At 33.0% G+C, this 12,250-nt stretch overlaps 1 protein-coding gene across 1 annotated transcript in view; it reads left to right on the top strand.

The window, feature by feature from the left end:
* The window catches only part of LOC149902136 (kin of IRRE-like protein 2), a 155,161-nt gene that overhangs the window by 123,560 nt on the left and 19,351 nt on the right, over positions 1–12,250 (top strand). The window contains exons 5-9 of the mRNA XM_090110132.1: positions 1,547–1,657; positions 3,864–4,070; positions 8,956–9,110; positions 9,643–9,787; positions 10,691–10,821. Coding sequence (XP_089966258.1) covers positions 1,547–1,657; positions 3,864–4,070; positions 8,956–9,110; positions 9,643–9,787; positions 10,691–10,821 — 749 coding nt within the window. The remainder of the gene's footprint in view (positions 1–1,546; positions 1,658–3,863; positions 4,071–8,955; positions 9,111–9,642; positions 9,788–10,690; positions 10,822–12,250) is intronic.

Raw genomic sequence — 12,250 nt, forward strand, 5'->3', positions numbered from 1 at the left:
ACAAGGGCCCGTAGACAAAGTAACAATTAAAAAACGATAACGAAGTTAGAAAAGGAAAAATGTATGGGATTGACATTCGATAGACCACGTGATCTAACGCGGCGTATGTCAATCCCATACATTTTTGCCTTTTCCAACTTCGTTATCGTTTTTTAATTGTTACTTTGTCTAAGGCCCAAGATCTATTGCTCTTCTAGTACGGCACTAATTTTGAATCGTATATTAATCGAAACCATAAATCCATTCGTAACAATGACAATATGTATCAACTCAACATTAAACTCATACAATCTCGTCTTAAATAAACGCTTTCATATATTTAACTCTCAGTTATTCAAGAAATATAATCTTAATTACAATTTAACAGGCGACAGGCGCCAACAATTTAATATGCCTTGAGAATTAACTTCAAAGATCTTAGGTGCCATTTTATTCAACGTTTAATTTTTATGTTCTATATAATGCCCTTGGCTACGAGTGGAACTGAAATACGTACAAAGTTGTAGTATTAAACATTGCAATGCTTTTAGATTTTTTCTCTGAACTGGGGACTAATTAAGTTAAAACTATTAATTAGTTAGAAAGTAGAAGCTAGAACACTACATAAAGGAAATGTACGGCAGCATTGATTCGAGAAAAGTCCGGACTTTATTTTATCTATTAATAACATTGAAGTGGTATGAAATAGACGGATTTTATAGAAATGAAATAAAATTATTAATCCGATACTTTCTTGTTTTTCCTGTTCGCCTGGTGTTCGATCATTTTATCTGTCATCGTTTATCATATCAGTTTATAAACAATTATTTATTGGATTTTTATTTTGAACAAATATGAAACATGTTTCATTGCAGACACATTGAGTGCCTAAAGTATTATAGCGTTTAATCGCTATTCAATGTTATAAAAATATAGAACATCGTAGTTTAAAAATAAGAAACTTTTGTATTAAAATCAAAGAGCAGTTAAATATAAAATGTTTGATTTCGTACCCAAAACTTCCTCATATAATACGGTACTTGACCCTTTGAGATGCGTAAAGCTGTTGAGTTGATAAAAGTTGTATCTAATCTATTAGTTAGATAATGTATAAAAACGTAGAGTATACGATCTGAAGTATGAAAATATCACTTTTATTTTTTACTATTCCTAATATTCTGCTATTCGGTATATTTTCAAATTTTGATAATTTAAGATATTTATAAAGAAATTCTGAAAAAACTATATCCATAATTATAATATGGCGCTGGTATACTACTTTTTTTCAAATAAATTTCTTATCAATTGTTGATGTTTAATTGTGAATATTTGATCTTCGCTCACATTTTTGAAGTTTCATCAAAAGCTTAACACACAAACATAAGACATTTAAACCTTGAAAATCAACACCAAAATACAACACAGAATAAAAATTCGTACCCCGAATACATAACGCCGATATTAACATACCACGCACTGACATTTTTTATAATAAAACCATTTTTATTCATCCTAAATCACCTCGCCGCAGAATAAACAACTGTTTAACATAACAAACGTTTTTCAGAGCTACCATCTAAGCCGGTGATCTTTGACGAATTCGGCAAAGAAATATCTGGAGTTGCGGGCCCTTACAATGAAGGAGGTGACTTCAAACTTATTTGCTCCGTGGTGGGGGGTAAGACAATTTCACTTTATTAAATATACGGTTTGTTATTGGGTCATGAGGTAACATTTTTTTTTCTAATGGAATAAATCTTTATTTCACCTTTATTAATATGATATCAGGCTCTGGCTCTCTTGCTTACATTGAAAGTTTCAATATATTATGTATACAGAAAATCTGTGACGTTTTTAGGTTTACGTTGTTTTAATTTTCAGTTTTCAGTTTTTCATTATTTATAGTTTCGATACAATAATTTAATTTTCTTATTCTTGGTAACTGACCTTTAGCATTTTTATCTGATATCTAATTTCGGTAGTAGGAAAAATATTTGTAGAGCTTGAGAATCAGTTTATGTGTGAAATGGAATACCTATCGAAATATGAATATTTTTAGTATACTTTAAAGACTTACAGTATTATATTTATGTGCTAACACTTAAACGAAATAGCCTCAAATATTTCAAAGAAAAAGAAAAATCCGTGGGGATCGCTGACTCAATGTTAATCTTGAGATGGCGTCCTTCAAAATTGCTGTCATTTCCACACTCCGGACAGTGTTAGATAAAATTTAATAGCCAACTTTACGAATAATAATCAATTTTTATTATTACTTGTAAAGGTGTTTAAAAGTTAAGACTGAAGTGGTAGTACTGAAATTTACTTAGTAACAAAAGTTTGGGTATTGTGATTTTTGTTTTGAATATCAATTGTATTTACTTAATTGATTCATTATTATAACTATGTCATCAAGCTTGGTAGCACTCTTTGTATGTCGTTTACTAGTTTTTCTAGTGCTAATTTCTAGAATATTTAATTTAATCATTTCATTTTGGCGCATATTTGCAAAACATAAAATAGAAAATAGATCAAAAACCATCAAGTACCAAAACAAATCCCTCTAATACGTATCGAATACAGATGAAATAGTCCAAAGAATAATTGTACAGAAACAACCTAAATCCTTCAATCGACTTGATTGACATTATACGTAGAAGCTGCTAACACTTATTTTCTTTTATTCCTCTCTTAGAGGATATAATATTGCCTTGTACTTTGATAGAATCATTAGCTGGATAAGCAAATATGTTGTAGGATTTAGGAAAATCAATTTGTTAACTTATTTATATAGCGTGTTGGATTGGACATACGCAATGTCTTGAAAAGGAATCTTGGGATCAAATATAAAATTAAATTATAACGCATAATTATGTATTGTTATTTGGAGTGATGATTGGTTATTTTTAACATATTTGCTGAAATGTATTTTATGACATAGCAGCTAATTAAATTGATACTAAAGGTAGAAGTGTGTATATTAGTTACTTTGATTTTACTACACTAAGTATATTTTTCAGTTAATATTTTTAACAAAAGAACATAGACCATTTTAGATAGATATTTTCGACCGCCACCGCGTGTCGCAGCTAGTATTGAAGCCAAAACTCATGGATCGACATTATAGCTCTCGTGTCGGGAACTACTTATATCAATGAAGATAAATGATCGAATATATAACGGAAAAGTGTATCAAAGTTCTTAGTGCAACCGAGTTGAATTGAAATGATTGATGACACGTAATTATACCGAGTACTTAAAATGTTTCAACAGTATTAAGTTTTGATATATGGTTTAATAAAACTCCTGTTCCAGTTCATTCAGCCAGTGTTTATATTTGAATATGTTAATGTTTTCAAGCTTTTGTCCCAATTTGTATGTATTTTTATATAGTCTATATGGAAAAAGAACTCTTCTCTAAGTCTCGTGATTTTTGTTCTATCTTTAGAAATGTATGAATGTTATTCACATATTGAAAAGTTATTTATATGTGTATACGTTTTTTTCTTTGCTAACATAAAAAAGTTTAATATGTGATTAGTCGACGTTCCTACTCACTGTATTCTTACTAATTAAATAAAGTTATTGAATATGAAAAGTCCGATTAAATGATGTATTATGAATTTATGAATGCATTTTTATAATTAATGGAGTTAGTATACTATTATTGTAGCATATCTTTCAAAATTCTTATTGTTTCACGACTCATTAGTTCACCAAGCAAAATATTTTATTTTTTTTTATTTTTTGTGATATTCACAATCAAAATTAAAATGATTTAAGTAGGTACTATTTGTAACCTCGCGTCCATATACTGCGTTTATACATAGTTAATAATTAATAATATAATGTATTATACATATTATATCCTTTATCTTTTACAGGTAACCCCATCCCGCGAGTACAATGGTTACAAGGCGAAACGGTCCTTGCTACCCTCTCCGCGGGAGAGGTCCAGCATGGGACGCGGTCACTCAGCCTGGTCGTGACCAACGCGACCAGAGCGCACCTCTCCGCAGTGTACACCTGCACAGCTGATAACACCATGCTGCTGTCTCCACAACGCGCGAGTGTTCGAGTGGATTTGTATTGTAAGTACCCGGTCACTCAGCCTGGTCGTGACCAACGCGACCAGAGCGCACCTCTCCGCAGTGTACACCTGTACAGCAGATAATACGATGCTGCTGTCTCCACAACGCGCGAGTGTTCGAGTGGATTTGTATTGTAAGTACCCGGTCACTCAGCCTGGTCGTGACCAACGCGACCAGAGCGCACCTCTCCGCAGTGTACACCTGTACAGCAGATAATACGATGCTGCTGTCTCCACAACGCGCGAGTGTTCGAGTGGATTTGTATTGTAAGTACCCGGTCACTCAGCCTGGTCATGACCAACGCGACCAGAGCGCACCTCTCCGCAGTGTACACATGCACAGCTGATAACACAATGCTGCTGTCTCCACAACGCGCGAGTGTTCGAGTGGATTTGTATTGTAAGTACCCGGTCACTCAGCCTGGTCGTGACCAACGTGACCAGAGCGCACTTCTCCGCAGTGTATATCTGCACGGCTACGATATCTACAGCTGACAATACCATGCTGCTGTCTCCACAACGCGCGAATGTTCGAGTGGATTTGTATTGTAAGTATAATAATATGAAAATTTATAACTATAAAATGATTGTAAGAAACCTAAATGTGTCTTTGGAGTATATTTTAACGTTTGTAAAGAAGATGTAATTATCTTCATAATTTCTATACCTTTCAGCGTGCGTGGTTACGACGCAACCAAAGCCATTTTAAGTTAGAAATGTTATTCAAAATTAAAGTAAACAAACAACAAATCACAACAATACACGCTTACATCAAAAACAAACATTACTCAAGGCCAATACTACTGGAAAATTTAGATCAAAATACAACAGATAAAATATCTAATACAGACGTTAGACGTATTCATGACGTATATTAAGAGCAAATCGAAACATCGATGAGTCGCAAATAAAAACCTCTTTATTAAACCACTCTATTGTGACTTGTATCGGATGTTTGCGACTGCACTAGTTCAATATGAGCTATTTCATAGATGCCTACATAAGTTATTTAATGAAACGGGGACACTCGTTGTATTGGTATATATGTGTGGAATAGAAACCTATCTATTGAATAATGATTGAGTTTCTTGCGATTGTAATTATTTCTTACTAGCTTACTAACCACGGCTTTTCTCGCATGTTTTAAATAAGTATATACTGGAACCTTTCCCGACGTTATCCATTGGTGAAAAATAATGAAAATGAGTTTACCATGAAGGCAAGAAGACGCGGCGGTGAACTTTGTTTTAATACAATAAGTATATAGTAATAGTGGATATATAAAAAACATTTACGTAAACGACACATTACAATAGTATTCTTTCGAATTTAATTCCAAATTCGTGCACATTACTGTGTATGACACATTGTGGGTTATGTCGGATTCTTACCGACCAAAACCCCACTGGTGAAGGTGTTGGTATAAATAAAAACAATTACCTATAATACATTTTAAGTTATCCTTACGTAAAGTATAGGTACTCGCGCATACTTTTAATGCACGACATAATATGCTATGATTAAATATTTCAATGGAACAAGAAAAGAAACGGGAAATCTTTATCTACTTTCAATATATTATGCAGGTACTTTATGTCGTAATTTTTTATGTCGATATTTGCTTCCATGTTCTCTATTTTCACAGCTAATATAATTATTTTCTGTGGATAGATATGATTTCTGGGAATGTAAATTAATAAACAAGTTATTATGTTGTTATTATGAAATAAATCAATTTTACTCATTTCCCTCGAGGCAAATGTACCTATTATGTATCCCATTTCCATTTCAACTTGTTTTTCGTTCAACGAGAACAATTAGTAGTTGAAAATAAATTTATTGTTAGTAATATCGTGTTTGTTCTACGTAGCTGAATTATTATTAGATGTAATATTTGTTAAAACTACATCATGTATGAATTGATATTTTTTTTAATTATTGTATAAAATTATAAATAATAATTATGATTGGTAATAACATTAATGTAGAACTGCTTAAATTTAAAACTTGTTATAATTGGTGGGTGATCAGATGGTTATAAAAATCTAATAATAAAAAAAAGACGGGTTGTAATCCGGGAGTGCCGGCAGAAGTGAAAACTTGATTATTAACGTTCAGCATGTTTGATATTTTGGAATGGTATCCGTCTTACGCATGGAATATAAGGGCAAAAAAAAACCGTCTTACGCTTTTTCGATCAGGTCACGTGTCCTGACGCGAGTTTAAGATTTTATACCCAACGCCACTAAAGAAGTTTTCACTTCAAAAATTAAATCTAATTAAACATCTATAAATAGGAAAAGTGATTGACGTACAAGTAATTGATTCAGTTTATGGTTTAATTATGAGTTCGCAGGGAACGAAGCGACGGAATATATTTATAGGTATATGTACATTGAAATACTTTTAATTCGCACACGGTGCTTTTTATTCAGTAAATATCCGGTTATTCTATGTCTATAGAATAGATAAAATGGAAATAAAAAAAGTATTTTAATAAAATTTATTATAATAAGAATATTCACAACAAAAGAACGACTGATCTCTGGAATCTTAACCATTGAAAATAAATATTATAAGTATTTAATCTAATAAATAATTTCTACTTCGATTTCAGTATTTAAATTAGGTAATCCTTCTCTGCAAAAAACCTTTTTTGGGTATGATTTTAGAACATATCCGCATTAATACCTACTTGCCATATTCCTTCAATCAAATACAGAGATATTTCCAATACCAGTACATGCTCGCTGACCAGTACTTAACATAATTATTATCTTATGGAATTTATTGATATAGATATCGAGCTAATACCTAGGATCATTAAATTACCTATCGCTACAGTAATAAGCTAAGCGCGATACATTAAATAACGTCTATTAGCTCATTGATCATCTTGAGTAATACCGCGGTCGTGAAAATATAATATTTTAAAAATATATTTTAAACAACTACCGCTCCTCAGTGATCGATCGACACTCGCCTTCAATTTCCTTTCTAGCCAACCGAGCCATACAATTTCATATTTCATATTATTCAGCCATCCGTGCCAAAGACCTTGCTAATTAAAAAAGTTGTATGAAATCTCATTCAATATTACCAACTGAACTTTTTGACGCGAGCCGTAAAAAGTAATAAATAAGAAAATTCCACAGTTTCAGAGTTGTTTTCGGGAAAAAAATGAACTTAAATCAATTAACTCGAGAGAATTTAATAAAACGCCCAACTTGGAGTAATAATAAATTACTCTAAACTCGGCGTATTTTCATCACGTTTCGTATAAATGATTGTTTTACTCGGAAAAATTGCATTGCGGTGAATGCAGGTGCGGCCCAACTCCGCAGCGCGAAATGTTTTCGCTTCACTAAACAGAATATATTTCTCAGAAATAAAACTTGTTTCATACTTGCCTGGAAAAATGACGGCGAATGAAGTTCCCTTTTGTTTCGTTGGTAATACTTTCGCCCGTCAATTGTTTCATATAGTGTTGTTTTGTAATAGCTCGTGATTCATGCGTGGCCGAGGCTACTCGTAGTTATGAAGGCCTTTTGCCTCCATAAAAACAATAAAGGTAGGCTAAGTAGTAAAATTTTAAATAGCGCCGAGTGTGGGTGTGTTGCTTCTATATTTATACACTATCACAATGTCCACAAAGCAAAGTATCGCCTTTGTTTTACAGTCTGCCTACTTAGCGGGGACTTATACAGGTATATATCTCGGTGTCCTGGTTTTAAAAGCGTTGTTCTCGTACTGATATTTAATAAAGGCATTATACACGTACACAATATGAACATTATTATACTATGCAATGTTTGATAAGATAATATAGTCGTTAGGTATATTTCTTACTAGCCTTTCGCCCGCAGCTTCGCCCGCGTAGTCAAAGGAAAGGCCATATAGTTCCCTTTCCCATGGAAATTTCGGGATAAAAAATAACCTGTGTAGTAATTCAACCCTCTATGTATCTACCAAATCATAAAAATCGTTTCAGCAGTTTTTGCGTGATGAAGTAACATACAAAAAAACTACTTTCGCATTTTAATACTAGTAGGATGTATAAGTAAAATACTTCAATATGTGCGCAGTAAGGGCATGACTAACTAGATGGATCTGAGACACTTAGTCGCAGGTGCGTCCAATCCTCATTCCCATCCCATCTACTTACTGCCTAATACATCGCAAAGCCGTAAAAAGAAATTTCAAACGCAATATCAAAGGAAAGATAGAAAAATATTCAGTTACATGTACGTAAAAGCCTATAAGAAACCTGTTCCTGTTACTTTTATGTATTAAAGCATATTTATTGGCGGGTTACTTGCTATTCGAGCGAAATAAAACTCTTTATCAAAATATACTTGAAGCGGGGAACGGAAATATTTGAGGCAAGTGTGGGGAAATTCGGAGCGTAACGTGTAATATTGTTCCTCCTTAGGATATTATATGCTTGTTTTTCAATATTTTTGTTATTAAAGATATTATTTAACGGTACATTTTTTGTACGACCGAATGCTGGGAACGTGGCTGGATTATGGATAAAAGGATCGTGTTCTCAAGTAACTGTGTGGAAATAAATAAGCTTTTGATGATAATGTTTTGATAATTTAGCTGATAACGCCATTCAAGTTATGGTTTTAGTAAATTAGGTATTTTCGACTCTGAGCAAGTTCATACATTATTCATAAATTTTATAGGATGATATCGACACAGAAAATAATTATCCAACAGTAGGTATTAATTTACAAACGATAAATATGTTTTGACGTGAAGCTTCTTTATGCGCGTTGAGAGTAAAATAAGAAGTTACACTTCTGACACGTGTGCTCGGAACACATGCTCTTTTTTACTGTTTCAATTAAATGTATGAAAACTGACCTTTTTGTCCACAGTACGGCCTCTAACAGTAGAGATAGTGTCTCGAGAACAGCCGCTATCAGTAGGAAGGAAAGCCGAGCTATGGTGCAAGTCAACCGGCGCGAGACCACCAGCCACTATTTCGTGGTGGCTTGGCGGGAAACAACTCAATTCAGTTACTAAGCAACGGGTAAGGTTTTTATAACTGTGGAATAAGACTATTTTTAGAAGCGCTTTTGTTACTTTCGTATGCCGGGAATTATTGTAGACTATTCAACTAGACTTCTTTTAGAAGGGCTAGTGTAAGGCTGAATCTCTTCAGCTTTATCATATTAGCATCAATTTATATACCTATATTGAATCCACATATATTTTGGCACATATTTAAAATAATGAATCCAGAATTGCTATTAACAATAGCGTATAAAATATTCTAATAATCAGTATTTAAATCGGTTGCCAATATTATTTTACAAATAACGATTGTTACGGTCGAACAATTTCACATGTTTCATTATTATATTATGTATTTCAATAAAAGCAACTAATACTCGGCAATTATTTTGACGATTCAAAAGTGCTTCTAAAGGAAGTCTAGTTGAATGAATAAATGTATGAGTTTGAGTTGAGTTGGAATTTGAGTTTGAGTTTTAATAATTCAAAGTACTTATAGACCAATAACATAATCCCAATATACATTTCTAAAATGCATTTATTTTCAGGATTTAGAAGACAAAAACGAGACGCAGTCTCTACTGCAGTGGACTCCGCTCAAAGAGCACAACGGTCAAGTCCTCACTTGTAAGGCAGAGCACGAGAAATTTAATAGATCCACTATTGAAAGTAAATTGCCCCTTAACATATATTGTGAGTACTCTTCCATTATTTGGTACTGTTTATTTCTAGTGTTGGATCGTGGATAGAGACAAAGGCTCAGATATTTGTTAAGTAACGAGGCAGTTTTAGAATTGAAGTCCGTTTTATCCGAAAAAGGAGGCTTACCTCGTAACCTTTCATGAGATTCCATTTTTGTCTCTTTAATTTTCATAAATCGATGGTATACAATTTAAATGACATCTATAAATTAAAAGGGCCGGTATGCAATGTCAAATAGATTATAAAATCTATCAGAAATTAACTTAATGATAAATTTATCACTAAACCTTTAAAAATGCAGTTCCTTCAAGTGGCATTCAATTCAATCACAAAGTAAAACTATCCACAATCCATTAAATACAAATAATAGGCTTCTAGTAATTGCCATAAATATAAAACCTCATTAGTAACAAACTCCTTGTGGATCTAGGAAGTCTGACGTTCCAATCGTTGCTTAGTTTAATATAACCGCAACCGCAAACCACGAAACAGATACGTTGAAGCCCACAAAATGATATGTAATCAAAGCACGGATGTATCTGAACATGAAAACGTACAAGTTTTTACCCTTATAATTAATATTGCGTCTTATTGGAAGATGGTATAATATGTATATAAGATAGGAGGAAAATTCATTATGAAGCTGGTTAAGTTTTACATTATTTTTGGGAATAAATTAACACTTTATTTCATCAATAGTTTAAGGAATACATTCCAAATTTTAAACTTTTATATCGTCTTGTGAATGCGCAAACATCTATTATTTTAAACAAACTGAAGTTACAGATCTTCAATCCCACTCACCTGCCGCGTATTAAAATCAAATATGCATAGAAAACTCCCGATTCAATACAAAAACAAACTCAATTTGACATAGACTGAATATTTGAACAGACGTGCCAGAAACGAGGATGCATCTCGGTGCAAAAATGAACCCGAACGACATAGAAGAGGGCGACGACGTGTACTTCGGCTGCGAGGTCGACGCCAATCCGCCGGCTTACAAAGTGGTGTGGGAGCATAATGTGAGTGACGTGTCTGTTTATATACTTACTCTATGTTATTTTGGCGCGGAACGCTATTGTTCTGCGAGTTTCTAGCGCTTTCTAGCTGTGGTTAGCGCTTATTTTTAATGGATGAATAGGATAAGAGTTTTTTTGTGTTCTGGTTGGTTATTGTTTTTATTTAAGCGATGGCTAAAAATAGTATACAATGCATGGGTAATTTATTGTACCTCTACTAAAAAGAGAAATGAAATAGGCTTCATTTAATCCTTTTTGATCAACCCAGGCGGAACGGAGACGAGTAGCTAGTAGTAATAAAGTTTGTGAACATAAAAATGATGAATCGGTGCCAGTTACTTAAAAAGTAATTGCAATTCGTGTCAATATTCAGCATTCATTGTCAATTTATTCGACACGAAAAATTAATCCTTTTATTTGCTCAATAAAATACGACCAGGACGTGAGTATATTATACAAAATAAATAATTCAGTGTATGATAGATATAAAACCCTGTATTATTAGCTCTATTTCGTAGCGTGTCGTACGTGATATATTGCGAAATAATAACAGGGAAATAAATATTTTATCACTAGTCACATTCTAGGAATATTATAAACATACAGGATTGAGGATGTTTATTGCTCAACATTGCAAAAAAACTAATAACTTGAAAGTGAAACTAGTCATATAGTTGTAAGAAACGTAAGTGTTCAAGCAATGAATAAATTATTTTGAATTTTGGGTCGTTTCTACAAAGACGACAATGTGTAAATTAGCTTCAAGTAAAATTATTTTAGGAAGCTTATTTTTGGCCTTGGTATGGAACTCATTAGGTAAAAAATTGTAGTAATTTAATCAGTTGCTTCAAAAAATTCATATTATCAGGCGACGCTTGAATTCGCGAAATACACTAAGGGCGTTTGTCCACTACAAGGAATTTTACGGTCCGGCATTCCGATTTTTTACGGTCCGGTATGGCACGCCATTAATCTATATACTAGCTTGTGCACTATACGTAATTTTACTGTCCGACATTTTACTTTTCCCTATTCCGGATGGTTTTTTGTGTCTACGAGTCGCTGTAGGTATAATTGTTTTCGAATGCCCACTTGCTTGGATTTTACTGTTTTTACTGCATATGCCAATTGAAAGCAAGCTCTTGTTTTACTTTCTTTTAGTTGGCAATGAGATTTGTGAAGTCGGTATTGTTATTTTATATACATTGACCAAGCATTGACCTATAATTATTATCTAAGTAAGTGTTGGTAAGTTAAAGTTCAAGTGGGAATAGCTTTAGCTCCTCGTCACCGATTAAAATAAATAAGTGAAACACGCATTTTAAATCTCTTACGGAACTTTACTTTTTATTATAACGAAGTACATAATATAATATTTCACCTTCTATATTTTTTACTCGTTTCTTTTAAAATGCAAAAACAATCATTTATG

The sequence above is a fragment of the Colias eurytheme genome, chromosome 15 (genome assembly GCF_061535395.1).
Source record: "Colias eurytheme isolate Ceu_HAF_F1 chromosome 15, ilColEury1 Martin Lab GWU primary, whole genome shotgun sequence".
In the NCBI taxonomy this organism is placed as follows: Eukaryota; Metazoa; Arthropoda; class Insecta; order Lepidoptera; family Pieridae; genus Colias; species Colias eurytheme.